This window comes from Papilio machaon, chromosome 12 (assembly GCF_912999745.1).
Source record: "Papilio machaon chromosome 12, ilPapMach1.1, whole genome shotgun sequence".
Lineage (NCBI taxonomy): Eukaryota > Metazoa > Arthropoda > Insecta > Lepidoptera > Papilionidae > Papilio > Papilio machaon.
In genome coordinates this window covers 8,030,716-8,055,522 of record NC_059997.1, presented here as the reverse complement: position 1 = coordinate 8,055,522, position 24,807 = coordinate 8,030,716, and the positions used below count along the sequence as shown (strand labels likewise).

The 24,807-nt window shown below is 33.0% G+C and overlaps 3 protein-coding genes across 5 annotated transcripts in view; 2 read left to right on the top strand and 1 right to left on the bottom strand.

Annotated features, from left to right (window-relative positions):
• Positions 1-323: 323 nt before the first annotated feature.
• Positions 324-11,687, top strand: LOC106709141 (uridine-cytidine kinase-like 1). 2 transcript variants are annotated; one of them, XM_045680172.1, is made up of 13 exons: positions 423-467; positions 702-850; positions 3,653-3,774; positions 6,962-7,141; positions 7,260-7,366; positions 7,572-7,742; positions 8,015-8,151; positions 8,488-8,674; positions 8,880-8,969; positions 9,376-9,535; positions 10,260-10,405; positions 10,834-11,031; positions 11,496-11,687. In XM_045680172.1, the coding sequence occupies exons 2-13, from the start codon at positions 819-821 to the stop codon at positions 11,610-11,612; spliced, it is 1,647 nt and encodes a 548-aa protein (XP_045536128.1). In that variant the 5' UTR covers positions 423-467; positions 702-818; the 3' UTR covers positions 11,613-11,687. The 2 variants fall into 2 exon arrangements, with proteins under 2 accessions (XP_045536127.1, XP_045536128.1); XM_045680171.1 differs by lacking the exon at positions 702-850 and having other exon boundaries at positions 324-467.
• Positions 11,688-13,911: 2,224 nt separating this feature from the next.
• Positions 13,912-18,897, bottom strand: LOC106709142 (threonylcarbamoyladenosine tRNA methylthiotransferase). Its single transcript, XM_045680249.1, has 8 exons — positions 18,693-18,897; positions 18,389-18,563; positions 18,128-18,285; positions 17,252-17,518; positions 16,508-16,673; positions 15,828-15,935; positions 15,422-15,587; positions 13,912-14,313 (listed from the first exon to the last, which is right to left on the bottom strand). Exons 1-8 carry the CDS (start codon positions 18,868-18,870, stop codon positions 13,912-13,914), a joined length of 1,620 nt encoding a protein of 539 aa, XP_045536205.1. The 5' UTR covers positions 18,871-18,897.
• A 2,030-nt stretch (positions 18,898-20,927) lies between these two features.
• LOC106709138 (protein trapped in endoderm-1) overlaps positions 20,928-24,807 on the top strand; it is a 38,924-nt gene continuing 35,044 nt past the window's right edge. Inside the window, exon 1 of one of the 2 annotated variants that reach the window (XM_045680242.1) lies at positions 20,928-21,067. The gene's annotated coding sequence lies outside the window, so the exon portion shown is untranslated. The remainder of the gene's footprint in view (positions 21,068-24,807) is intronic. The other variant, XM_045680243.1, reaches the window with a different exon arrangement.

Sequence of the window (24,807 nt, the reverse complement as noted above, 5' to 3'; positions counted from 1 at the left end):
ATGTTTGGGCAAGGTTACAATTTTTTGTTTTTTTTTATAAAATTCATTTAAAATATAAAAGATAAAAAAGGTAAAGTTGTTGAACGTTCAGAAATTGATTCTGACGTTTTCCATATTTTCATTTGCACGTTTGCACTTTGCGCCGTCTGATTGAAATAAGTAAATGCTCTCTCATATTCCTTAAAGTAATCTTCTATGTTATATAAAAGGTTTACAATTATTGATAAATAAAACAAAATTTTACAAAACCAAAAAAGTGTAAGTGATATAATTTCCGAACGTATAAACGTCAAAATCAAAATTTTATACTGCGTGTGCTTTCAGCCGTGAACTTTCAAAATTTCACGTTTTCACGTTGTCGTAGTGTAAAGTTTCATAGTGTAATCGTGATTCATTTTTTCGCATTCATCTGTGATGGCTGGGAAGCTGAATAAATTTGAAACTCCCAGCTCCGCGAGTTCCGATAGGTAATTCGTGTGTGTTAATCTAAATGTTATGTTTGTTTGTACAGCTGGTTAGTGTCAACAAAATTTCGATTAAAGGACATTCCTAATCAGTATGAGCTTGTTCTTCATACCGTACGTCCGGTGTACATATACGGAGTGAATCAGTGTTTTATAAAAACTGAATTTCGTAACGCTAAAGCGTAACACCACCTGAAAATATAACCTTCTCATCCATGCATTGTGATTTATTTTTAGACGTTAGTTTAGTACATTGACGGCTTGCTTCGCGCTGTGAATCAAACACGTGCTTCTAATCCCCGGTGATCTTACACACAACTAGATCGCATTTAAGAAGTCAAAAAATTAACAACCATGGAGGCTGCTTCATTGATCGTCCCGAATCCGTAAGAGTTTTCCAAATTTTTGGTTACGTCCTTTGCACAAATGTACTGCACAAAAACTCAGCGTTTGTGGTAAATAATAAACAAATATAAAAAATATCCACCTTCCAATATTATCGTATTATCACAGAAGTGAGATATCTAAACAAATTTTGCAAAAGTACATAACAATGTAGTATATTTGACCTTGTATAGATAAGAAATAATGAGACAACAGACAAACAGATATGATAAATTCATAGAATAGGCAGCATACAGTGATAAAAATAAACAAAGGTGTTGTGTTGTGAGCAATTTTTTAAAATATTCTTTTGTCAACAAAAAATAAACATATTGTAGAGAAACTGTAAAAGATTTGTCTGAATCTATCAATCTGATGTTATTTCATAATATAAAATGTAGAAGACCTTGATCTCTGCCTACCCCTCTGGATTATGGGTGTGAGTTATTGTAGGATATGTGTGAGTTCTGAAGTATTGTTATTGTAGACTTGAGGAATACAAATATTTAGTTTTAATGTACATTTTTCAAATAATAGTGGTAGTGATAACCCAACCAACAATTAAGAATCTGTAGCCAGAAATGAAGGAGGCCTAAATTCAGCAAAGGTTTTTAACTAGCTGATGAAACACTAGAGAAAGATTATAAAACATACTTTCTACTTTTAATTGATGTTACATAATACTTTAATAATTTATTCTGCACATTTCAATGTAAATGCATACCAATTATTCTAATAGCCATTGCTAACTAACTTATAAATGCCTTTTAAATTCACTTTATTAAAATACTACTTGGATTATATGTAAAATTTAGCCTATAAAATGTTTATTGGTAGAATACTAGCCTACCAGATTAAGTACACTTAAATTATATTATTCATCTGAACAGAAATATAAAATACCTGACCATACTACAAAAAAATCTTACTAATATTTTAAATGCGAAAATTTGGATGTATGGATGTTTGCTAGAAGATATCTTCAGAATGGCTCATTGTATACCCTCAATTAATTTTTTTAATTCCGCGGATGGAGTTGCGGACAACAGCTAGTATAAATCTTTGTAAATTTATAGAAGATGATTTAATGAAGAAAGCAATTGAGGTATCAGGTTTTCTCTTTGCCTGGTCAAGTTTAAAGTAACAGATAGATTGACTTTCCTAATCCACATAGATAAGATAATCTAGTGGTATTTCAAATATCATAATAGTCTTTTCATGTATTGACGAGTAATCGAGGTAATAGTCAAACACTTTTAAATATCTAGATTTAATAAACATTATCATCTTACTAATATTATAAATACTAAATAGGTGGATGTTTGTTTGAAGATATCTCAGGAACGGCTCAACGGATCTTGATGAAATTTGTAGAACATAGTCTGGAAGAAAACATAGGCTACGTATTACATTTATTTTTATTTCCTCGCGGACAGAGTCGCAGGTGACAGCTAGTCTGATTATAAATGCATAAATGCAACCAAGCTTTTTACATCAATTAACTTAGTCTTTAATAGTGGACAAAAATATTTTGCCTGAAATTCTTCCAACTGTTTTAGATAGCCTAACATAATAACCACCTTACCTGGGATAAGATGTAATAGATCTGAGATGATAATAATCAAAAGAATGTTATGAAAACTTTGCTAATTTTTTACAAAAGCAATGATTGAATCTAGAAAGATATAATCCAAATAATTTATTGTACAACAAATGAATTACAGTCAAAACCGTTTATGGCAACATCGTACCGGTTAAATTGACCAAAATCAAAGGTCCTGGCTGAATGTTATTACATATCTTTCCTATTAATACCTGTCACCGGTTGTTACAACTATCGGTTTTTACGACTCAATATGAGTAGTCCCTTCGATGTCGTTATAACAGATTTTGACTGTAGTTATAAAAATTTTTTATTTAAGTTTCTATTTGTCATAAATATAAAGATTTCGTTTTTCATATCACCAGATTATTTCACTGCAAGGTCAATAAGACAAGGAAAGTGTTAACAAACCTTGGCACCAAATGTTGTGACACATCACATTTAACGACGGATATATAAATATTTCCTTAATTGAATAATTATAACAATTTCTCTTTTATGTTTACATACTTTCATTTTTTTCTATAAACATCTTTGACACATACTTGCCTACTGAGTTCATTATAATATGTGAAAAATCACAGTGACTTTACTAAAGATTATAGCAAGTATAGAACAATTCACTTATTCAAGCTGGTGAACATAAATCAAACTAAATTACATGGGCACTGTAGCTCTCCACATTAACCATGATTTTCTTAAACCAAAGTCCCCATTTTAAACATATGTTATCTCTGATTTGTCAAAGATAATGACAGGGATTTCACACAGAGACTTTGATTTTAGAAACCAATTGTTATTATCTAAAGAGTCTCACAAAATCCTTGTCACATTTGTGTCTATGCCTAAGTAGGTTTCACAAATGTTTTGACAGAACTACAGTGCTAATATGTAACTCTGGTGAGTGGCCCGGTGGCCATATAACTTTCGTATTAACAGATTCACTTTCCATCCATATGTAAAACTTGGTAATGTATGTTATTAAAAAAAATAATATGTTATTTTGGTTGTACATACTCTTAATAAGTTATTTACGTAGAAATTTTATTAGGAATTTATATATGTTAAGTGTCATATCTGTAAAAATTTTATGATCTTAATTTACTGTGTCTCTCAGTTACCATGAATGTCCAATTACATTTGTATCAAAATGGCAAGTTTTACAATGTACCTATAGATTCACAGTAATATATTGTTGCAGTGATACGGAGCTGGCGTTAGAGCTGAGTGAGCAAGTGTTTCTTGATGAAGAGGACTACTCTCGTGCCCCGGCCTCGCCCACCACAGTACCAAATGTCCGATCTTACCGACCACCTTCTACAGGTATTAATAAATTAATTTATATATAAAATTATTTCAATATAATAAATGTGAATATCTAAAATGAGCTGTCTGTTTTAAAAAACATTTTGACTTCTACATACTTTTAAAATGTACTGTACTATTTTTAGGTTTTTTTTGTAACAACTATTACAAGCTTCAATAGGCGACAGGAAAATAAACGGATACATTTCCTATTGCCTTTCTCTGTCAATTAACCTTGTTATCTCTACAAAAGACCCTGCTTTTTATATCTCTATATGTCAATGTTATTTATAAAGCAGGTCGGTATCGGACACATCACATACGGATTATTTTATTATACTACGTCCACTGTTTCCGCATTAATCGGAATGCCGATGTCATTTTCATACGGAATTTTTTGATTATATACGTGTGCTCGTGAGAATGAAGGAAAGCGAAGAATTCGAACGCATCGCGGAGGATACACGGAGTTCGCGGAGCGTCAACCGCTCGGCAATCCGTATGACGTCACCGGTACGTTTCGAAAATGCGTCCGATGCGTCCGATACTGACATGTGGATAATTAGCATAAAAGTTACACTTTTTACGCATCCTTATTAATATTTTCTAGAATTAAACCACAATAACAATGGCGTCTAGCCAGCAATAACATTTCGATGAATTCATCATATGAATGAATCATAGAACCGGAGGCCTAATTTTAGTCCTTTTTCCCTTCCCGCCATTTTCTTATAAGGAAAGCATGAGTAGGGGAATTGCCAAAAAAGGGAATGCATAGGAAGGGGAAATATTCTGTTAATGTATATCCCTCCTACTTTGATTAGAGGTAGACATCGCATCTAAAATTCCTAAGTCGCTTTGCTATTTCGGTGAATTCAGAAGGCTGATCGCTCCTTTGCCGCCTTATGATATAAAAAAAAACATCATCACTTGATGAATTTGTATATTACAGTATTATTGTTATATTTAACTTATTATATTTTCTATTCATTTCTATCATTGCTTTCTTACAACAGCCTTCGTATTTGAATTGACGACGGCCTCTAAATTTATTCGATACGATTTAAATTACCGACACGAATTCAGTCGTCCATTATAAAATGGTGCGAAAACAGTGTAACTTTCCGCGCCTTTTTTGTTTATTTGACCGTTTTGCTTATTCTTAATTTAAATATGCAACAGTTGTCATTTCTCCCGCCGGAATAGTCATAAGTGAGTAAAAAGAACATTTTTTAAATATATAAGCTAGAAAACATCAAATATTTTATGACTTTTAGGTTATTTAGTTTGAAAATGTTTTTCGTTTTACTCCCACATTACTAAGTGAGAGATTTGTAGTTATTAATCATATAATATGGCATTAATTTTTGTTATAATATATTTAAAATTTTGTGTGAAAGATACGTCATTTCATAATTAAGGGGTTAAACAGTACAATACAAAAACAAGTTCCATCCCACTAATATTTTTTATCTCCTGTCTTACTCATCGAGTATGTCTTCACAACCTCCTCAACATGAGCATCAAATGAAGGGCTTCACGAACAGAATATGGTACACCATAAAAAATCCAAGATGGTCGCCGTCACAAAATGGCGGATGACATATTTTTATATAACCATTTACCTCAAAATGGGTATCAAATTAAAGGATTTGAATACTAATAAATGGTAAAATCCAATTCAAAACATTAAATATAAACTTAAATATGAATTGCTAATAGTAGATATGTTCGTATAAATATAAAATAATAATAACCAGATGAATCAGTAGCACTGAATGCTTTAATTTAGTACACAATAACCTGACCCCATTTCTGTTAATTTATTACATTTTCTTTAATTGATTTTTGCATTTATTGGCTTCTATAAAGAGAAACCTTAAAGTAAACGCTTATGAAATACTAGCTGTCGGCCGCGACTTCGTCCGCACGGAATAAAAAAAAACATAATAAGTAACCTATGTGTTCTTCCAGACTTTGTTCTACTTCTATATCAAATAACATCAAGATTCGTTGATCCGTTCCAGAGATAACTTCAAACAAACATCCATCCATCCATCTAAACTTTTGCATCTATCTATATATATAAAAGAAAGTCGTGTTAGTTACACTATTTATAACTCAAGAACGGCTGAATCGATTTGACTGAAAATTGGTGGGCAGGTAGCTTAGAACCAGGAAACGGACATAGGATATTTTTTACCCCGTTTACTATTTTTTATTCCGCGCGGACGGAGTCGCGGGTAAAAGCTAGTTTATAATATAAGTAAGATTTAGAATAGCTATTGAATAGTGAACCTTCACTTAGTTACTAAGTGCTGTGCCATTATAGTACTTAGTTACTAAGTTAGTACTTGGATAGTTACTGTAACATCATGACTTTAGTTTCCTCGTGAGTGTAGAACTAAGAGTGAGTTGTTTTGGTTATTTGAAATCGGAACACTTTATTTTTTTTTTTACGCTCGCTAATGCTTTTATAGTGAGTTTTAGACTTATATTGCTATTTAGTGTACCAACAAATACGAACCGAGATTTTTTTTTTATTTAGTTATTTGTGAAGAAGATTTTCAAGGTATGTTGTGGTGTAGTGTTTTGCTATTTTTTATCACTAATGCCCTTCAACTATTCTAATATAGCATACGCTAGAAAAATACAGTCGAAGTGATCCAAGTGTCCTTTTACTTTTTCAACAATTATTGTCAAAATAACCTAAAAATAATATTTATTTATAACTTACTCTTAATTCACTCTTTAATGTATACATATTAGTAAAAAAATATGTGAAATCATTCGGCAATTTTTAGTTATTTTAGTTACAAAAGCAAGTCATAAGGAATTGTGAAAATAGTCATTCAAAGAAACATGGATTTATATGTATTTTCTTAGCAGTGCTTCTTAAAAACTCGCCAAGTTTGTTCTGACGTCATCACATGCTCAAACTTTTCTCCGAATCACATTGTAATGCCAGCAATCGTACATTATATCTTTGTAGTTTCTTAGAATTTTTTACATACACTTTGTGACATGTCGTTTACGATATTTCAGTAGTGAATAAAGAATTTATTTATAACTTTATCTAATAAACAAGAAATGAAAACGCAAAAAAAAATACTGAATAAACACGTACGTATCTTATTTTGTTCAGATACAAAATAGTTTATATACTACAGTGTTAGTGCTTCGAATAATGTTCGACATCCCTCAGGCTCCAATATAGCTAAGTCACCGCGTGCTCGCCGCGTGCGCACCGCGTCGATGTCGCAGTCGACGAAGCGTACGGCGGCGGAGAGTATACTGCACGCTGACAGGCGCACCATCTACACTGCTGGTCGCCCGCCATGGTACAACTGCACAGGTGGCCAAGAGGTCGAGCCCTTCCTCATAGGTAACCTCATATCACCTCACAAAATATAACCTCACCTAGTTTAACCTCACAAAACATGACCTTCGAAAACATAACCTAACTTGAATCATAAATATTAAATAACGTTTTTCTATTGCAGGTATCTGTGGCGCTAGTGCCTCAGGAAAAACTACAGTCGCCGCCAAAATTATTGAATCTCTTAATATACCCTGGGTCACCATTGTCAGTATGGACTCGTTTTACAAAGTAAGTAACAACCTATTAACCTTCATATACTTCAACTCTGAACTTAAATTTGTAAAATATATTTAATGTAATTTTTGCAAATTAAAAAAAATTCTTTCCATTCATTTTGAAATGCAATGTTGCCCCAAAATTGTGATCCACAATCGACAATCATTCGGTCGTAATCATTCAATGTAATGAATGAAACAGAGTCAGTGGTGTGTAGGTGTTGAACGAGAAGCAGCACGTGGCTGCGCAGCGCAATGAGTACAACTTCGACCATCCGGACGCTTTCGACATGGAGCTGCTGGTGAAAGTGTTGCAGAGGCTGCGGGAGGGCAAGAAAGTAGAAGTGCCCATATATAACTACGTCACTCACTCCCGGGAGAGTCGCACTGTGAGATAAATACCTTTTAACTTGATTATTTGTACTTTAAACTTCTTAAAGTGTCTTCGCGATTCCAAAATCTTGAAACGTTTTGTACAAATTGTTATCACATTGCTGGCATATTTTCGGTACTTAACCCCTGCGAAAAGTAAGATCTTACTGTATTTAAAATTCTCTTAATTGGTTGCTAATAAATCTACAATAAGGGAGATCCTTAGTGTAAGTTTAAGAATGTACACTAAAGTAGGTCAGTAAAAGGGTACAATGTTTGTGTTGTATAGAAAACGATGTACGGCGCGAACGTGATAATCTTCGAGGGCATCCTGGCGTTTTACAACGCGGATGTGGTGCGCATGTTGGACATGAAGGTGTTCGTTGACACCGACGCTGACATACGTCTAGCCAGGCGTCTTAGACGGTAACACATCTCACACAATCTCATCTTCAGTTCTCTTACTGACATCCCTCAATCATTCCTTTCCAATCTGTTCTCGGATATGTAATTTTTATATCATAAGGTGGCAAACAAGCAAGCGGCCTTAACTACGGTTGTGATGACGGTGGAGGGGATACGTAGAAAGATATTTTCCCTTCCTATGCGTTCCCTCTTCCGTCAAATCTACTTCCTCTAACCATCGCCAACAGATTTCGCTGGCGTCTACCATTATTTTCACAATCCCTTTCAAGTAAATGCTTAAAGAGATCTTTAATTGGAACCAATTGATGACGTACAGCAAGTGTTTGTGTTCTTCAGTGACATAGTGCAGCGCGGGCGCGAGCTGGAGGGTGTACTGAAGCAGTACATGACGTACGTGAAGCCCGCCTACCAGAACTACATAGCGCCATGCATGGCGCACGCCGACATCATCGTGCCCCGCGGCGGCGAGAACAAGGTCGCCATACAGCTCATAGTGCAGCACGTGCACAAGCAGCTGCAGCTGGTGAGTGCTCGTACACACGGACACGTACTTGTACACACAGACAACTGAAACTCTTTAGATATGTTTGTTACAATTTCTTATTACCATTGTACTGTATTACACGTATGTACGTACACAAATACACACGCAATATATATTTTATTTAGTGTACAATACAATAAAATATAAATGAGTGAAATGTGTATGTATGTGTGTGTGTGTACAGCGCGGGTTCAAGGTGCGGGAGAAGTTGGCTGTAGCACACATCGGCCAGCCGCTGCCTGACTCTCTCTATGTACTGAAGGACACGCCGCAAGTAAGATAACATCGCTGCCCAAACACATAAATTCAGATGCATTACCTATCTCTTATCATCCCCTTCTTTGAGTCCCCTTCTCCGTTAAATACACTTACCCTACCCCATACGAGGCCAGGGTGTTTCACTTTGGCTCAGTCACCCCTAACTTGGGGTACGAGACCCTCAGTGGGAACGTATGACTGATGATGATGAACCTACTCGTCCTTTTCTTATAAGAAAAGGGGTGGGAAAGTAAAGAGGACTCCTCTTTCTCAAATTAAGCCTCCGGCATCACACTCATGGTGGAATTACTTCCACTTGACACCTGTCTTCTGTGTGGTCGTGGTTTCCACCGGAGGAAGTCCATTCGTCCAATAGATGTTGATTAATAATAGACCGAGATATGTATTGTTTTTTTTATCAGGTCCAAGGTCTCCATACATTCATCCGCAACAAGGATACGTCACGAGATGAGTTCATCTTCTACTCGAAGAGGCTGATGCGTCTCGTTATAGAGTTCGCGCTCTCCCTGCTGCCGTACTCCGAGCTGGATGTAGACACGCCGCAAGGATTCACATACAAAGGTATGTTACTAGCTGTCGCCTGCGACTCCGTTTGCAATGAATTAAAAAGTCTTAATTAAGTATTCTTTCAGACTATGTTTCATATCCAGGCCAAATTTCATTCAGATTTGTTGAGGCGTTATGGAGATATCTTCAAACATCCATCCATCTAAACATTCGCATTTATAATATTAGTAAGATTTAGTACAATTACTATTTTAACAATAGCAGACGGTAGATTCTAGGAATACTGTTGCACAAACGACAGACGTCAAGTAGAAGTAATTCCGCCTACATTCTGATGTGTGTGTTGCCGGAGGTCTAATTTTAGTCCTCTCTCCCTTCCCACCTCTTTTTTATAAAGATACAATGGGAAGGGGAGTGGATTTGATGCAGGATCTTAATATAGGCAAATATCTGTCTGTAATTTTTTACGCTATTTTGTTTAATTCTGCTGATCACTTGCTCGTTTATCACCTTAAAGTAAAAAACCTAATGGTCGCCTATTTTTCGAAATTCGACCATAATTCATAGTTAAACATTTATCTCATTAATAAAAGCTTTGTTAAATTTCTAATTTTACGTTCTTTGTTTAATTTCCTTAAAAATGGGTACAAAATAAGGACAAGTACAAAGTAACTTGGTGTTATTATCTGATCTGATAATATGTGAACTTGAAGTCAGTCTTTTTAGTGATTTTGGTAAGTATACAAACGAAAATAAACTGTAAGCCTTTGTAATTAAGGTCGCAAATGTGACGTGGAGAAGATCTGCGGTGTGTCAATCCTCCGCGCAGGTGAGACAATGGAGCAGGCTGTGTGCGATGTCTGCAAGGACATCCGCATCGGCAAAATACTCATACAGACCAACCAGCAGACTGACGAACCTGAGGTCAGTTGATATATCGGTTATAACGACCAATAATTTATATCTCCATTGGATTTCCTTCATAGATTTTTCTTAAGCGTTTGATATGGTTGATCATCACTAAATGCAATACAAACTTGTTTAACTTGAATATTTCTGATTTAAATTATTATACTTAAGTTGTAAGTAATGTTTGTTTTTAAAGATTTAAATATTTATTATGTTAAGATAAGTTTTTTAAGGTTTTAAGTTGAGACTTCCTCAGGGTTGCATTTTAGGTCCAATACATACAACTATACTTTTGCTGTTTCCTCCTTTCTATTACTTCAAATTAGAAGAATGTATTGATGGATTATATGAGAAATTACATGTATAGATATAAAAGTAATACATAAGAAAATATATAGGTCTTTTATTAGGAAAAGGAGCTTAAAGTTTGATTTTTGTTATAGTTATACTATTTGAGATTACCGAAAGACATAAAAGATTACCGCGTGATCTTGATGGACGCGACTGTGGCCACTGGAGCTGCGGCCATCATGGCCATCCGTGTCTTACTTGACCACGATGTCCCTGAACATAACATCAGCCTCGTCTCTCTGCTCATGGCTGAGATTGGTGTCCACTCTATTGCCTACGCCTTCCCCCAGGTCAGAAATTAACTAGAATCTAACATTTCTATATTAATTTTTGCTATTTTTGTGGATTTTAAATTTGAGGTTATAATGTGACTAAATTGACAATTGAGTATTCCTAAGATAATTTTAGAAACTGTACAAGAAAATATATAATACTAGCTTTTACCCGCGACTCCGTCCGAGCGGAATAAAAAAATAGAAAACGGGGTAAAAATTATCCTATGTCCTTTTCCTGGTTCTAAGCTACCTGCCCACCAATTTTCAGTCAAATCGATTCAGCCGTTCTTGAGTTATAAATAGTGTAACTAACACAACTTTCTTTTATATATATAGATGTAGCAAAGTTCAAAAGCGTAAGTTCACTTGTAATCTGCATGTCCTGGGTTCGAATCCCGATATACCGATGTATTTTTAGATTTCAGACTATGTTACCAGTTTAAATAAAGGTTTAAATCATTTGTATTATTTAAATCTAGGTAAAAATAGTAACATCTGCATTGGATCCGGAGATAAATGAAAAGTTCTACGTATTGCCGGGTATCGGCAACTTCGGTGATCGATACTTCGGTACTGAGCCACCGTATGATGAGTGAGACGACGATATATAAATGTGATGAGTGCGAGCGAGATGGATAGCAATCCAGTGACGTCACAACTGCTTCAGGTAATGCGTCTTGTGTTTTTCTACTGTTAAAGGACTTTTATTTATAATATATTGTTTGTCTCCGTCTTTTATTTAGCAAATGAAAGTGATGTCAATATTTTATTTATTTAAAATTTGAATCACAAATTTGAATCTTTATGAAGTTTGTCGAATGATTTTTAAATAACTTATATTTTATTACGTCTCGAAGTTTTAAGCGAAAACTTTTTAGTATTTTTAATTTTTAGTGCAATTTTTTTTCTTCGTTTTAGTATTTTTCTTTAGTTACTAAAATGTTAGCTTTTTAATTTAGCATGCAATTGATTTATGGATTTTATTTATTTGACGGTAATATTTAAATTAAAAGGAAAAATTCACTTAAAATTCTCTTAGATTATTTACTGCAGATTGTTAATTTAAAAAATTGTCTTTTTTCACCTATTTATCTTAAAATAATCATGCTTTTAGTAAAAAAAAAACATTTTGAGAAATTCAACTCTAATACATTACAAATAAAGCTGATTATCAAATAACCGAGCCGCAAAAATAATTTTTGATATAAACCAAAATGTATACCCCCAAATTATATTTTATAATAAACCAAAAAAAAAATCCAGCAAAATATTGCATGCTGAAATAGACTGAAAAATTGACTTAAAACTGTATATATTTATAACAAATTATATAAACTTAGGTACATAAGTTAACAAAATGTATTGAATTTCTAGTTGAATCTAGAAAGTGTGCACAGAATTTAATTTCTAGAATGATCTAGTTATTTTTAAATGTTCTTTTTTATGTTTAGGTATTTATTATTTTGATTTCTAAGAGTCAGACTAAATAACTTTCGACATTTAAAAAACTACTTATTTCATATACAGTGTAAACGCTTTATAACGAAACTCTAAGGACTGAACATTTTTTGTCGTTATATAGAGTTATCGTTATATGGAGTGAACAAAAAAACAACCAAATTAACAAGATAACATAACATAAACAATACAGATAATAAATATTTACTGTCTACAAATATGAACACATTTCTTCGTAATAGAGAATGCTATAAAGAGTGTTTCAATATGTGGGTTTTAACGCAAACCAATCAAGTTGCGCTCACTTCAACGTTACAGGGAGTTTATTGTTATAATGGATAACGTTATAAAGAGTTTACACTGTATTATAAATGTACCCACAAAAAAATAGTTACAAGTAAATCTTGGTGCTTTTACATAATAAAAAATACGTTTTTTAGATTACAATTTAACTTTTTAAAGTTATTCATTCCGTTAACACAATACTGCCATTTTACAGTATTTTTTTTATTTACCGTCAACATTACATCTCTCTGATGTGAACAAAAATGTTTTTGCGTTGAATTTTTAACTATTTGCTGATTCTTGATAAACTCAAGGAATTGTAACTTATTACTTAAATAAATTAAAAAAAAAAACAATATTTCTTTGGTCGCTTATAAGCTATTTTGACAGCTGTCAATGTCATCAATTAGGGATGTGAAGTATTACTATGACTGGAATATTATTTGATTTTCAAAATTGATTTTATATTAATTAATTGCTGTCAAGTTAGCATTTTTTTTTTTTGTAAGAGCAACTTTGTATAAAACTTCATTAAAATGTATTTATTTTAAGTTAATATTTTTAAGTCATAAGTTTTAGTTGTAAGGATAATTTTTTTTTTCGACGCTTAATTTATCGCTTAAATTATTTGGTTCCTAAAAACGTTTTCAAGTTATGTATGTATGTAAATTTGTATAGAAATTCGATAGGAACTTTTTTAATAATATTTTAATTCTTGATTTGAGTTATTTTGCTCAAGTTAATTGTCTTTTATTTGGCATTTAAATATATATACCAAATTTTCAGTGATTTCAGATTTATATAAAAAATTTAATGATTTTTTTAAATTATTTCTGTATAACTCAATCGTAATGTAGTCCCATTGTATACAATATTTATACATTGTCTAATGTATTGCACAACCAATACGTATTGTATTTTAAATGTATTATTGTATAAATCGCTGTGAATAAAATTGTAAAAAAAAATGTATTGATGGAAAAAATACACAAAAAATTTAACTATCTGAATATATGCAAATTAAACTTTAAAAAATTGAATCTGAGTTTTTTTTTTAATTCATATATTTTTTTTCTACTTCCTTATTGATTATTAATAAATAAAAGTACAAGATTTTGGTTATAAAAAATATTTTTTATTACCTTAAATATGCTACAAAAACATCCAGATCATTCTAAAAACGACTGCCAACAACAAAAATAAAATAGGCAAAGGGAATTTCTTTTCCCTGACGCTAACTAAACCTGACACTTCCCCTTTCTTCAAGGGTTGCACGACTCCCGCCATCTTTGGCTTGTCTATGGGCTGCCCGACCATAGAGAATTTACTCGCACTCATTATTTTCACTGTGACCATTTTGCCCATATATTTATCCTCTTTAGGAACTAAAACTTGTTCGTAGAATTCATTATGAGCTACAAAGTAGTTCTTATCATGTGATATATCTGTCACGAGAACTTCTTGTACTTCTCCAACTTTGTGACCATACGGTTCATATGAACGGAAGAAATCTGACAATTGTTTGGTACGTTTTTTCACTTCCTGTCCGGGGACCTGCAAAATTTTTATTAGATTATCACTTTTTATATCTATACTAGCTGTCGCCCGCGACTCCGTCCGCGCAGTTAAAAAATGGGGGGGGGAGTTATGAAAAATGTTGGCCTATTCTCAGACCTACTAAATATGCTCACAAAATTTCATGAGAATCGGTCAAGCCGTTTCGGAGGAGTTCAGGTTCGAACCCCGTGACACGACAATTTTATATATCTATATATATATATAAAAGAAAGTCGTGTTAGTTACACTATTTATAACTCAAGATCGGTCGCACTGATTTAGCTGAAAATTGATGGGGAGGTAGCTTAGAATTAGGAGACGGACATAGGAACTTTTTTATCTTGTTAGCATGTTTTTTATTCCGCGCGGACGTAGTCGCGGGTAAAAGCTAGTTTATAATAATCCTTCGAACAGATTGATCACTTTTTTTGTTTGTTTTTTGAAATAACAATATTTTGTATTTATCTATGAGATTTCTTAACTTTATATCATCAATTCTTAATAATATAAATGTGAAATTTTGAATGGATGGATATTAATATGTAAATCCAAAACAACTAAACGAATCCTGATAAAACATGGCACAGAAATTCTTTTCACTTTTTAAAAACATAGACTACATTACTAAGATATTTAATTCCACGCAAAGCCGCAGGCAAAAGCAAATCTTACTAATATCATAAACACAAAAGTTGAGATGGATATTTGAAGATATCTCCGGAAAGGTACTTGATGAAATTTGTCACAGATATAGAAACTAGTCTAATAGAACACATAGGATACTTATTTAGTTTTTTTTAATTCAGCACAGAGTCGCGGGCGATAGCTAGTGTTACATAACAGATAATTGTAAACATATGTTTCAAAATTATTAGTAAGAAAACATTTTTTATATATAACTAGCTTTTACCCGCGACTCCGTCCGCGCGGAATAAAAAATAGAAAACGGGGTAAAAATGATCCTATGTCCGTTTCCTGGTTCTAAGCTACCTGCCCACCAATTTTCAGTCAAATCGATTCAGCCGTTCTTGAGTTATAAATAGTGTAACTAACACGACTTTCTTTTATATATATAGATATAGATAAAGTATAACATTTAACTGACCCTGGTCATCTTGGCTGCAGGAGTACCAGGTCTGGGGAAGAACTGGTTGATGAAGAGTGAGGGGAACTTGTACTTTTTGCAGAGTGTCATCGTGTCCTCGAAGTCCCTCTCAGTCTCCGTGGGGAAGCCGCAGATTATATCTGTGGCTATAGTCATACCCGGCACACTGCATAATGCATAAAAAAACAAGCATTAACAATAAAATTACACAAATTAATAATAACTTCATTAAAAAAACAAGCTATTTTTTAAAGAAAAAAAAATAACACAATTTTATAAAAAAAAAACAATATTTTTCAACATATTATGTCAAAGTGAGATCGTGACAAAACATACAGAAGTTTTATATCTTTAAATGGAAGTTAATTTCTATTTAAATATTATTTTTGTCAATAATAATACTTACTGCTCTCTGAGATATTCAACAACTTGTTCAAAGTCAGCCCGACTGTACTCTCTCTTCATGTCTGCAAGCACCTGGTCACTGCCCGACTGCACCGGCACATGCAGGAACCTGCAGTAAACTTCCTGCTTCAGTAATATTAACCTCACAATCAAAATCTATATTTGATACCAAATATAATTATTCAATTGCCCTCTAAATAATTAAAGATATTTGTTAAAAAGGATCTATGGAACAGCTGAAAAGATCTTGCTGAAATTTGGCAAACATGTAAAACATAGTCTGGAAGAACACATAGCGTACTAAGTTTTTTTTTATTCCTCGTGGACGGAGACAGGCGACATTTACAAGTTAATGCTTCGACAGTACTATCAGGGAAACTAGCAGTATTCCATATTAAAAGCGAGTCGTTTAAATGTTTCGTATTCATTGAGAGGACTTGGAACAACAAGTTGCTGCATTTTTTAGATTGTTTATATGAAATAAGTCAATACAGTAGTACACAACTAATCCCTTTTATGAGTTTGTCTCATTGTAAAGAACAAGACAATTTTTATTTAAGGAGTACACCACAAAATGCCCCGACTGTACTTTATGGTGACTGGAATGATGGAAGATAGATTAATCTGATGGAAAACTTTGTTTACCCCAACATAGAGTGGGATAAGAAGGTGATAACATACTTGTAGACCCTGGGATGATGCATGATGTCAGCCACATCTGGAAGATGCTCCAGAATGTAAGGTGGGTTGGTCATGCCGAGCCGCAGCCGGCAGCCCGCGGGGATGACGGTCACTAGCCGCCGCAGCAACGCCGGCAATGACGTGCCAATGTCGCGTCCGTATGTACCTGAGAGTGAACAAAAACTTCACTCAATCAAGTATTAATATTTAAAACTAGCTTTCACTCCGTCCGCGCGGAAAAAAAATAGAAAACGGGGTAAAAATTATCCTATGTCCGTTTCCTGGTTCTAAGCTACCTGCCCACCAATTTTCAGTCAAATCGATTCAGCCGTTTTTGAGTTATAAATAGTGTAACTAACACGACTTTCTTTTATGATTATTTGCTGGAGAGTAAGTCTGACATTTTTTGTTATGCTTTTTTTAACACTCCTAATAAATTGCAATTCTCCAGTAATAGGAAGAAAAACTGAAAGCTTTAAATATGTGGCGCCAACTTTAAATGTAATCTGCTATCTGTCAAAATTATTAAACATCATTTGAGTGGCTTAAAAAAAATAAGTTGCTATGAGTACAGTCTATGGTACTTTGTATATAAAATAAAGTTTTTTTTATTTGTGATTAATTGGAAATCTATTGTTGGCAAAAAGGAGTTTTTCTCCCATTGATTTGATCTTACGAGCTTAGAATTTGAACATTGAATTATTATATTTTTATCTAAACATTAAATATAATTTTAGTACATACCGGTATCCTCACTCGTCAACCAGATCTCAACAACTCCCTCTGTAAAAGATTGCCGAGCCCTCTCCACTATTTCTTCGGGTGGATAACTTCCTAATTCACCTCGAGCATGTTTGGTCTTACAGTACGTACATTGGTTCAAACATCCCGTGTTGATAGGTATAATCTCTATCAGGGGGTTTTTGCGAACTTTAGGCAGTAAAAGCGATGCCCCTCCCGCTTTTCTACCTTCTCCAGTTTTCTTCTGTCCGAATAGACGGACTGTGTGTCCTGGAAAAAGGTAAGGTAAGAAAAATTAATTTTTCAATACGAAAAACTAAATTCATTGATGAAATTGACTATCTCAATATGTTTTCTTTGAAAAATGTAGCGTTTAACTATAAATTAGAGCTTTAAAGGTAACCAAAAAGTTGACAATAAACATTCTTTCCTGTCCATCTCTGCTTTGATATAAAAGGTGTTAATTCAATTAAAATTATGTAATACTAGCTGTCGGCCGCGACTCCGTCCGGAAGCAATAAAACAAAAACTTAAGTAGCCTATGTATTCTTATAGACTATGTTCTCCATCTTTGTCAAATTTCGTCAAGATCCATTGAGCCATTCTGGAGATACCTTCAAACAAACATTCCCATTTATAAGTACGATAGCAGTCGCCAGCGACTTCGTCAGCGCTTTAAATTCTTTAACCAGCTACCTTACCGACAAAGTACTGTCAACTTCGCCCTTACAGACAGACAAATATTTTACTAATAAGTTTGAATAATATAAAATACGTCCTTGAATTCTTTTGTTTAATTTTATTCTGGTTCACTTTACATCCACAGAGAGTATGCTTGTCTTATTATTGTCGCATTATTCAGGTCAGGCTTATATCTACCTTTAAGAGTCTCCTCCACAATCTCAACAATACGATCAATCTGCTGCACACCAACCACGCTGAGCCCCTGCAGGTAGGGGGCGCGAGGAGCACCCTGCGGTACACACCCAGCCACTACCACATGGATACCGCGGCTTCGGCCTGACTCTATCTCATTCCTGAAACAAAACAAAAAGAATACCAACTAATAAAATCATGCAACAGATGTATTAAAGAATGCAATTCATGGAGGTATAAACCAAAATAACATCTATAACCAACTTGAAATGGTCCTCAGCAGGGCTCTTGACAGTGCAGGAATTAAGCAGCCAGAGCTGTGCATCCCACTTGTCCTCCGTCAGCGGGTACCCGTGTGCCGCTAGCAAGCCTGCCATGTACTCCGAGTCGGAATTGTTGTGTGCACACCCCCATGTCTTTACATAAATCTTTTGTGTTCCTGAAACAGTTTTTTTTTTTTTGGAAAAGCAACCAATGTGACATATTTACATATTATTACGATGCAAATATATTATTTATGGATTCATTTGTTATTTCTGAAAATATGAAAGAAATAAACTTAGGTTACCTGGTACAACACTCTCTAGCACTATCTTTTCAATTGGCTCTACATTCTTTTCCACTTGACGTTTTTTGGATCTTACATTTACACTTTTTCTGCTTGCATATCTCTCTTTAGGAGTTATGTCCTGAGAAGATATTAAATCTTCAATATCATCAATAATTTCACACACAGCACCTGGCATTTTGAAATGTTGACATTGTTTTTTGACTTTGACAATGACATAAGAATGACACATTGTCTTTTTCTAACGTTAAAACAAGTTAGACAAGCAGCCAAGGTAATAATTGTATTTAAAGATTTAGTTAAACACTTGAAAAGTCTAGCCTAGAGCAAGAGAAATTAAATAATAATCTTAATTAAATAATAATAAGGTTGGTCATCCGCTCAATCGTCTTGATACTGTTACGATATTATAACGATATTTAGTTACTTTTTAGTACAAAGTAAAGTAAAAACATACCGTGGTATTAAAAGAATCATTATAATTTACTAGGAAACTAGAATATACCGTTAAGATAATAAAACACAGAAAACAAAGAACAAGTGGAATATTTTATCGCGCGTAAACCCATTAATTTTTAACAATGTAACGTAACAGACTATCGTGATAGTAAAATGATGCATAGTGTTCTCTACAATTTGATAGCTAAAATATTAAATAATAAAAAGTTTTTAATGTGTTAACTTGAAGGATTTTAAAATATACAATAAATGCAATATATATTTACTTGCACTATTATACGAATTAAACAAAATTAAAATATATCAGTTAGTACTACCACTTCAACCTTTGCTTTAAATTACTGACAAGAATGGCGCGAAAATAAGGTGATGCGATATCAAACCGAACTTTAAGAACCAACAATGATATAAAACGCATAGTGCTGTGACAAAAAAATTATATCAATGGAACCCCATTAAAAATCGACACATCCGACTAATAATAATAGAATCATTTAAGTTTACCAATTTACATTTTGCGTTTAATGTAATTCGTAACCTCTTGTGGTTAAGGACTGTTTTACAAAGAAAAAGTTTTGTTATACTTGTATTATTTTGACAATACATCGTACAGCTGCCGTAGTTAATAGTAGCTATACCTTTGCCCTTGCACTTTCGGTTTGTTGCTATTCATTTTAAAAGGTTATCTAAATTCTAAAGGCAAACTCAGGTTTTAATTTTAAGTGAAAAAAAGTAGACTCGTAAGTGCTAACTTAAAGCTGTCGGTTTCTTTTTTCTAGATTATTTTATACGCCTAATACTGAGACTTACCTTGTTATCCCGTCCATAAAAATTACAAATCTACATCGTAAAAGATTTTTTACGATGTAGATATTATATCTTTAGGTTTTAATAAACTTAGCAGATCCTGGATTCGATTCTGCGATAAGCTGTTTTGACCCAAACATAATAAAATATATAACAAAATCACGCTTTACTACTTTCTACTAAACTCCATGAAGCAGCTGCTGCAATCTTAAACAATTAAAATGGGAGCACTGTAAGTAATCTATATATATAAAAGAAAGTCGTGTTAGTTACACTATTTATAACTCAAGATCGGTCAAACTGATTTAGCTGAAAATTGATGGGGAGGTAGCTTAGAACTAGGAGACGGACATAGGAACTTTTTCATCTTGTGTGCATTTTTTTATTCCGCGCGGACGGAGTCGCGGGTAAAAGCTAGTATTTAAATGTATTCTAGTTTAATTTGCCAAGCGTGCGTTCAAGTTTCAAATCCTACCACTATAAACACCATAGCAAAAGCGTTAGCAGGACATATACATGCAAATTTAATTTAATAGACCAATAAAATAGATTGGCTGAATGATTGCCACCAAATAATTAGAGGGAGAAAACGGAGTGAATAACACTTCACTCTCAAAAATTAATCAATTCTTTTATACTGTACAGTTACAGACAATGGATTATTTATGTATTAACAAAATAAACACAAATTTTAAATACATTTGTTCGTTAATATTTTAATGATTATAAAATTTGTTTGTTTTATCTTAATAAAAAATATTAATTAAATGAAAAAATACTTTTTTCGTACTGGCATCATGCAACAACTTCGCTTGCCTCTTGCTTAATAAAAGTGAAGTACATGTTGTACTATTATTATTATAGAATCTTTATTCTTTTGATTTAATTTTGAATTGTCCGTACTAATACGCAAATATGGCTCCCATATTCTGTTTCGAAGTATAGCAGGGGCGATGTATTCAACGCTACGAAACGAGTAACGAACACGGACTATTCAAATCACTCAGTGACGGAACGTTTCTTGACTACGTAGGGAGTGTTGTTGGTTACTTGTTTATGTGTGTGTGAACTTTAAAAAGTTTTGTTTACGTGTTTTGTGATTGACTAATGTAAGTTTATTTTTTACGATCGATTTTACTTTTATTTTATTTTTTTATTTTTAAGGATAATAATTGGGTGTAGTATTTCTAATTAATAGTTTACTTATTAATGTTTTGATTACTATATAAATGCACTTTTGGATTAGATAGTTACAAAGGGTTGTATTGATTAAATTGAATAACTAATTTTGTTTGATTAGTCTTATAATTGTTGATGTTGATATGAATTTAATATACCTAATAATATTTAGTTTATAAATTTGATTATGTTTTGAAATTTAATTGTTAAAATGGAAATTCTTACATTGCAGAATTAGGTGATATATTCGCAAAGCTTGTAGTTTTATGATTGTTAGTCATTAAAAATATTTAATTTAACGAGTAACTACAGACGGACAACATTATTCAATATGCTATTGTTGCAAACATATCAATAGGCTCACAAAATATAATATAAATAGCTATACAATCTATAATTATTATTAAATTTATATAAGAAATGTTTTTTTTTAGTAATACCGCCATAAATAACAAAATATTTCACTAGATTTATACCATATTCTTGTGTCTATCGTGTTATTTTAAACTTAGTTATGGTTTAAAATTTCATTGTTGTCTTAAAACGAACGTTTGTGGTCCCTTTGACTGGTAAAAAAAAGGTCTCGCGTCGCACGCGTCATCGTCTATTGCTCTTTTCGACCACCTGTTTTATTTTCTAGATGACTTTAAAATTTTTGGCTCCAAAAAAACGTTGGAATAATACAATACAGAAATTACATAGATATTTGATATAAAATATGAGTGAATAAAATAAATTCAATTTATATTCTAGTTGTTCCTTATTAATGTACGATACGACGACTATTTTATTTATAAGTGTAGATTTCAGTTAAACTATGAGTTTGTAACATACGCAGAACTTAACTGTTTAATACAATTGTGCGCTTCTGAATATAGTGACAAAGCTTTCTTTTTCAAGTATTTTAAGGTTAGTAATTTATCAAACATTATCTTTCACAAAAGTCCCGTGAGAGATTTTATAACCTAAATATTTCTGCACAATCCTGATAAGAATAAATACTACGGCACTTTGCCTTAACTTTTTAGTACCTTAATTAATGTTCTATTTGTAGTCAAGTTTCACTTTCAGTTGTTTTTTTTATCACTGACGTGTGAACATCACAAATTTGCTCCATATCAGTAATTTTCAAATTTTTAAATGCATTTAAGCAATTGTTTGTATTTTAAAATTTCAATTAATTAATCTATTTGGCATAAATGTTACCGATCAAAAGTTCGTAATTGCAATCGAAAAACGTTGTGTATTTTATACAGAGATCGACTAATTTATGTAATCGGTTTCATACAAAGTAAACAAAATAATTCCAATATAAGATCTGATTGAGATCTATCCGATAAATAAAATTGGAAATCGGATATTGGTTACGGCTGTATTCTTATATGAAAAGAAAAGGATGTGATATAATCTGCCTTCTCTGGGTACACGTGGGAGTAATTGTTTATTGAATTTTTACACACACAAAATCGTATTCAGAGAGCTGTTAACTTCAGCATGTTATGTTTTCTGAACAGTATATCTCAGGTCAGGCGATCTTTCAACCCGACCCGCTTAAAATCAGCGCAAATTGTGCTCTAGTTCACTCTATGTGCTAACTTGTGGATAGCGCACAGTTTATTGTCCGATTTATACTTCCTTTATAAAGTGAAATGTACTTTTGGAATACTGGGCAATAGTTCATTGGTTAAATGCTCTTACGTCATGGGAACTGAATTCGAGTTTCAAATGAGGTTAAATATGTGGAAATTTTATATAAAATCTATCCTCCGGTTATGCAGTAGTCTGTGTCCTTTACCCTGTCGCCTTATACTTGTAACAAACATCTTAAAAATTTCATTATTAATGTTGTTGCTCATATGTTTCATGCACAATTTAGCTAGTTTTCTGATAAGCTGCAACTTGATGATGTCAAAAGATTGCATAAAACATGAAATTTTAACCTAACATTAATTTAACTATTGGATGAAGTAATAAATTTTCTCTTCGTGTAAATAATATCGCTAGATATTTTATATTTGTCCGACAAACTTTCCTATGATTCAACGTATATACATGTACTAACAAAGTAATTTGGGTTACGCATCTATCTTGATGTAAGAACACATTAGGAAAGTGCTATATCTGTATAACTGTCAACAAACACGTCATCTTACTTCTTACTAATATTATAAATGGATGGATGTTGGTTTGTTTGAAGATATCTCCGGAACGGCTCAACGGATCTTGATGAAATTTGGCACAGATGTAGAACATAGTCTGGAAGAACGCATAGGCTACTTATTAAGTTTTTTTTTTTAATTCCACGCAAATACAGTCGCAAGCGAGAGCTAGTATGTAATAATATAATTTTGAATGTGTGTACATCAAAACGAGGTGAATATAAACAAGAAGAAGTAAATCCTTTACAACGTAGTATTCAAAAGAATTTTCGTTAACAAATCATTAATTTTATTAGTGTAGTATAATAATTATAGTAAACTAGCTTTTACCCGCGACTCCGTCCGCGCCGAATAAACGGGGTAAAAATTATCCTATGTCCGTTTCCTGGTTCTAAGCTACCAGCCCACCAATTTTCAGTCAAATCGATTCAGCCGTTCTTGAGTTATAAATGGTGTAACTAACACAACTTTCTTTTATATATGTAGATATAGATACTTAATTTACGAACGAAAAATCATTCAATATCGTGGTGTAAAAACTTGTATTGTGTCTATTCACTACATGACTACTGCTCACACCATTTTACGATATGTCCTAACTGAATTCCTAAACATCTGGATCGATTTCGATACAACGATGCGAGTGTAAAAAGCTCCCGAGATGATAAAATTTGATTGATACGAAGAACAAGTTTCACGATTCTTTTTGCCAGATTTGATCTATTTGCCAGATATTTCACTTTCTATTTTTTCTACAAAAAAAAAGTATAACTTTGAATTTAATATAGCACATCACTTTAATGTGAGAGTCGAATCAATTTTCGACCTACTTAGTAAATTGGGCTTGATAATAAATGTAATAATCATATTGCCGTTAATTTCATAAACAGTAAAGCTAACAACAATTTAGAGTCCAGACGCGACTGTCAATAAAATAGACTAGAGAAACGTCACAGCAACATAAACAATTGTCTATGACCCCGCCATTGACAGCTGGCTGATATAACGACGCTTAGATTTACGATGAATAATTATCCTATTTGTCATCTGTGCAAACATAACGTATTGGATTTTATTGGGTACGCGGGAATTTGTACATAAATAAATCATTAGATAACTTTAACATATAAAAATTAATATTAAAGCTAAAGAGTGAATTAGGAAAAAAGGGATAAAAGTTATAGGTCTTCTGGGATTAATCCTTAAAAATATTGAATGACAATGACGTAAAATGGTTGGTCATATTCAATATTTATTTATCATGTGTAAAACTATTTTTTACTCATAAAAATGAATAATGCAAAGAACTGGCACATAACAAAAAAATAACGAAAAAAAAACAACTGTCACATTATCATTAATGGCGGGAATCGGTTATCGGTTAACCCTTGCAGTAGTGCAATCACCTTGTCACACATTAGATAAATAAGCGAGAAATCGTTAAACGTCGTATGCAAAACGACTTACGTCAGTACGGATCCAGCGAACTAATTGTAGCGACGGCCTAAGTG